The 6,000-nt window shown below is 40.1% G+C and overlaps 1 protein-coding gene across 5 annotated transcripts in view; it reads left to right on the plus strand.

The window, feature by feature from the left end:
- The window catches only part of NBEA (neurobeachin), a 468,711-nt gene that overhangs the window by 239,987 nt on the left and 222,724 nt on the right, over window positions 1-6,000 (plus strand). For all 5 annotated transcript variants that reach the window (XM_075198991.1, XM_075198992.1, XM_075198993.1 and 2 more), the window contains one exon: window positions 5,941-6,000. This exon is cut by the window's right edge and continues 68 nt beyond it. In XM_075198991.1, the coding sequence (XP_075055092.1) occupies window positions 5,941-6,000 (60 nt within the window). The remainder of the gene's footprint in view (window positions 1-5,940) is intronic.

A 6,000-nucleotide genomic window follows, 5' to 3' on the forward strand; every position in this document is an offset into this window, starting at 1 on the left:
AAATATGAGGCCTTCTGTCCTACAACTGAAGCTTGGCTGAAATTGGGTCATGAAACATGACAATGATCCTAAGTACTCCAGCAAGTCTACAACTGAGTAACTGAAGAAGAGAAAAACCAAGGTTTTAGAATGGCCAAGTCCAAAGTCCAGATCATAATCTTGTTGAGATGCTGTGGAATGCCCTCAAACTTCAATTACGATATCGGGACTGATAAACCGATACAGAATACAATTACCAAAGGTGGTTCTACAAACTACTGAATCATGGGGTGTATGTACTTTATCACACATGGCTTCATGTTGGCTTATTTTTTGTTGAATATATAACGACAAAGTTAAAATCTGTTAAGGGTTGCATCATATTCGATTTATCAAGGTCTAGAACCTGCTGAGGACTAATTGATGATTATGTCAGCATATGTCAAAACATAGGTTTGAAAGAGAGTGTACTGTCTTGTTTGTTACCAGCTATAAAGGGACTCCCATATTTACATGGAACCGTATGCTTGTTTCTTATGTGTTGACTACTATTAACTGCTTGTAATATAATTAAAATAAAATTTGCATATATGTTTCTCCTATTTCCACAACATAATGACATATGTAGGCACTGAATAATTAATCATGTACATGATTCCTCACTGGCAGTGTAGAGTCACCTGTTTAGTCATCCATGTAATTAATGCACATTCATCTGTCCAGGATTCGTTTCTTTGCGTGTTCATTTTTGTGGGGTTTCATTTTATATTTAAATCCCTATTTGTTTAATATTTTAAGAACCTTGTTAGAAAAGATGGCTACTAACATAATCAAGACAGTTATATTGTTGCTAGTGTGAATTATGGTCTTAGAAACGTAACTTATTGATGGTACATTAGATTACTTCTAGACGTAGGCGGTATAGTGCAGTATTTTTTGGGGAGCAATGACCTCTAAATCAGGGTTGCCCAAACTATTTGCCCTATGGTTTGCTCCATGAGTTTTCAGTAACTTACAGGGGCAAAGAAATTTAAATCCATATAACATAAAATACCTAAGTAATCCATTGCAACATAACATAATTATGCATCCATCTCCATTATACACCAACATTGCAACAGTGCATTAAGACCAAAACAAGCTTTCTGCAATAGTGCGTCACACACTCGTCCGGCTATCCCAGCTGCCAGGGATCCCATCGTCCGGCTATCCCAGCTGCCAGGGATCACATCGTCCGGCTATCCAAGCTGCCAGGGATCCCATCGTCCGGCTAACCCAGCTGCCAGGGATCCCATCGTCCGGCTATCCCAGCTGCCAGGGATCACATCGTCCGGCTATCCAAGCTGCCAGGGATCCCATCGTCCGGCTAACCCAGCTGCCAGGGATCCCATCGTCCGGCTATCCCAGCTGCCGGGGATCCCATCGTCCGGCTATCCCAGCTGCCGGGGATCCCATCGTCCGGCTATCCCAGCTGTCGGGGATCCCATCGTCCGGCTATCCCAGCTGCCGGGGATCCCATCGTCCGGCTATCCCAGCTGCCGGGGATCCCAGCTGCCGGCTATCCCAGCTGCCGGGGATCCCATCGTCCGGCTATCCCAGCTGCCGGGGATCCCATCGTCCGGCTATCCCAGCTGCCCGGGATCCCATCGTCCGGCTATCCCAGCTGCCTGGAATGTTGGGATGTATGTCCTCTCACTGTGGAGAGGAGAGGTCTGTGGATATCTAAGCACTTCAGAAGCCATAGACACTGCCCCACGTGGCATGGCCATGAAGGTTTTATGTACTTGCATGTATAGTTCCAGGCAGGTGTTCCAAGTCTCTGGGGTAAATGTATGAAAGTCCGATGAAAATTTAAAGGGGCGATGGCTTGTAAAGGCAAGTTTGCCTTTACAAGCCATCGCTGCTTTAAATTTTAGCTGCAAAGTCGCTGATTTCCGGCGACTTGCAGAAATCACTCTTTCATACATTTACCCCTCTGTCTCTGCTCACAAGGGAACGTAGTGCTGAAGAGTAGCATCAATTACAAAATTTCCAGGGTTGCAGATGAACTAATAGGTGTAAGGGTGAAAATACTCTGCACAGTGTAGGTTTGCAGCAGACATTGGGTAAAATGTCTGAAAGGAATGAACTGGCATTAGCTATGGCCTTTAGCAAGTATGTACCCAACAGAGAGTAAACCTTTTGGGTTCAGTAAATCACAGTTACATAATGTTCGATAACTTTAAACAATCAGTAGAAAACCATTTCTGGATGGTAATATATGGACTACAGATAAAATTACTAAAATCATTTTGTGGGTTTAAATTTCAACAAATCGTATGCACTAACAAAGACAGTCTGTAATGGCTCGCTGACTGTGCTTGTGCCTGCTTGGTTGGTGTAAGTAGACGTAACGTAATAAATGGAGCTGGCACACTCTAGTACGCATCATGGTGAACATGAGCAGCCAGTGTGTTAGGTATTGGGGTATTTGGGAGTTTGGCCTGTCAGAAATGGATCATCGTGTTAAATGATCCAGCATTTGTTTGGAAATGTTCCTTATTTCCAGATCTCCTTGGAGCAATATAATTAGATGATGATGATGATCATTTAAATTGTAAGCTCCAATGGGGCAGGGGCTGGTGTGAATGACTACATGTTCTCTGTACAGTGCTGCGAAATGTGAGTGGCGCTATATAAACAATAATAATCATGGGTGTTATGTGAGTTGCCTATAATGGTCATACACTTTTCACTGCAAATTTGTAACACCTGTTTGTATGTAGCTTAATAGGTACTAGATAAACTTTCTAATGATGAACTGTGGAATAATATAGTGTTATCTTATGAAACTGGCTTTAGGGAATCTTTGTCTTTTTATATGTGAGTGTATTCCTTCCAGCTATTTCTAGCTATATAGTTTACATATCATCATCAGCATTTATTTATATGGCACCAGCATATACCGTAGCGTTTTACAATTGGGAACAAACACAGTAATAAACAATACTGGGTAATACAGACGAAGAGGTAACAGGGCCCTGCTCGCATTCTTACAATCTATGTGATAAATATACTGATTGCTGTAATGAAAGCATGCTCTGCGTTCTCTATAAGGTAGATATCGGTAGACTAAATATGGGGATTTCATCCCACAAGAAGCATTTACATTCAGAGTTCCAAATACAGCGCGCTCTCTCCTGAGGCGTTTACTACAGACACGTGTTGTTCGATGACTGGTAGTCATAGAATAACAAGACACGTGCTGGTTAACAACGGCGCACATACAGTCCCTAATATTGGAGTTTGCCTGGATAAAGCAGGTTTAGCGAAATGCGCTTCGGCTTCTTCATCTGTATGCTTCTGAAGTGATTTATTGAATGTGCCTCTTTAATTACGGAGTTTGGGAATCTACAATTTCTAACTTTTCAATTCAGGTATATTAGTGTGCCCAAATCCACAGTATTAGTACTATCCGTAGGTAGTGGGCAATCCATGCCCCTCATTTATATAGATATAGTGAGCCGTCATCAGTTACACAGCGATTTCTCTATTCATAAGGGAAAATAGAATAGGCCAAACGCATTCCCCATGATATTAAGTGACTACAGGAGATATAGCAATATGGAAGGTCTCTACCATGTTTGAATTTATATTTGATTAAAGCCTTGGACATTGGGAGGCTATAATCCACCCACTGAGAATTTTAATTGATGTACTATCGGATACTAGGGGTGAACGCAAATATATTGTGACTAATTTATTATTAATACAATATACTGTCTGACTCCGATTAAGAGAGGGCTTGATTGTTTAAGAGCTAGAGAAGCACACACAGCATCTTAATTCACTTTAATCACTAATTTGCACAAATATTTTGCTGTTTTTAAGTTGCAATGCATTTTAATATAATTCAAATAAAAGTTAAATTCTAATGTGAATATAGGGAATTTTAATGCAATTTTTATAACTTTAATATTAGGGACTGTGTGCGCCGTTGATTACAGCATATGTGGCTTGTTGTTCGATGTTTATACTTTAGCTGGCAGGCAGCACCTCAGATTATTTTGAGATTGGTAGTAATAAAGGATAAAGTAAATTATTAAATACATTAAAGAGAACATATTAATGAGCAACAGTCCCTACAATATACTAGTGCGACAATAATTTTTCTAAATGTACAGACTCCAGTCACAAGTTCTGCCACCCCTGCCTTCTGCTCTTCCATCCAATACAGTGGAAAAATTCCCAGCATTCATTTGGGATTAGTCGGAGGTCTTGATGACCACTTCATTGGTGAAGTGTCTCTGACCCCATAACTGGTATATTCTTGTGGTAAGTCGTTATGGGGGAATTGTTGCAATCTGATTTGCTTCACATGTGTATTTGTGTTTTAGTACGCACATATTTGGGGGACTATGAGGGCACTGAATATCAGGAGGGGGGATACTGTACATAATAGCTGCACACCACCAAAACACTGCAGTTTTAGCAACCAGTCCTGACTTCTCCTTAGTATAGGGCTCTCCAGCTGGCAGCCGGTGGGTGGATGCAGCCCTCTGAGGCATTTTTGTTGGCCTCATTTTGTACAGTAGACAACACCCATAAATTCTATTACATTACATATTTTTTAAATGTACCTGGCCTTCAATAATATAGATGTAACAAATATGCAGTTCATGTATGTAAATACTTGGTCCGCACTGCTGTAGAGCATAAGGAAACTTCCATGTGTGCAGATTTCTGTACACCCTCATCTGACACAGGACAATCCTGGTTCTTGGGCGAGCAGTCTAGAATGAGTTGCCATTATAATACTTTTGGCCAACTTAGGCTTCCATAGCTGTGTGATTTTTGGAAATTCTTGTTAAACTCATAAATTGTTAGACCCTGTAGGTGGCATTCATCAGTTTTAATCAGTTAAACACATTATAATTACAGATTAATTAATTGGAAATCTGTTTCACATTTGACTAAGGCATAAAAAGTACACAGACCTTTCTATGTCTTTTTGTGCATTAATCCAAAGTGAGCACATGCAGACAATGGAGATGGATCTAGACTTTACTTTTAAGAGGGGTGGTTTAACAGAGTCCCTCCAACACCTACCCCCAGTCTCTATTGGGACACACTGATAGTTTCAGCCATTCATCAGCTAGAGTGTGGAGACCTCCCACTGTTCTGATTGGTGAATGGCCAGCACCATCTACCAATCAGACAGTCTGCACACTGCATGACTGTCACACAATCAGAGCGGCTAGGCAGGATCCCGTCAGGCATATCTATGTAGCGTACAGCCCTGAGCTGAACCCAGTCCCGCTAGGGGGTCAGTTCGCTGATCACACCCGCTGGATGCACCGCTGCAGAGAAACTTTCAGAACTTAGGAATGATTTAAATAAGCTCTGTTGCCTTTTTGTAATGCGCCTAAAAAAAAAATTTAAATTCACAACCGGTGTTATATTTTCTTTACAGTTTTGTTTGTGGACACTCATAGATAGCAGTAGAAATGATTGCCACACCAAACTTTATAACAAATGATTGTTTGAAGACATAAAAAAATTAATGAGACACCTGTAGCATGTGAAAAATTAAATAAAATTGTTATAAATCATTTAGCTACTCAATAGAATGTCATAAAATATTAGAAGCAGAATATAACAAACCATAAACACAGACTAACAAAAAAAGTAATGAAATTTAATTTGCAAGAAAATGTTTACTTTTTTTTCCATAAGTAAAGGAAAACGTATTATTTTAAATGGTGTAAAATTAATGTTTGTTTTATTGATTGGTTTAATATTTTTGTACCCACTTTGGAACACTTATAGAACCCTTCATAATTGAAGCTGGTCTGATTATTACATTGAACATTTTCTAGAATAAAAATATATATTGTTTTCTGCATCTTTTCTCTTGCTTGAGGTATATTCCTCGGGATGATTTAACCATTCTATTTTTGTTGTCCTGCTTTTTCTTCACAGTATCACTGCCAAATTAGAGAGAGCCCTGGAAAAGGTCGCTCCTCTCCTGCGTGAAATTTT

The sequence above is a fragment of the Mixophyes fleayi genome, chromosome 2 (assembly GCF_038048845.1).
Source record: "Mixophyes fleayi isolate aMixFle1 chromosome 2, aMixFle1.hap1, whole genome shotgun sequence".
Classification (NCBI taxonomy): domain Eukaryota; kingdom Metazoa; phylum Chordata; class Amphibia; order Anura; family Limnodynastidae; genus Mixophyes; species Mixophyes fleayi.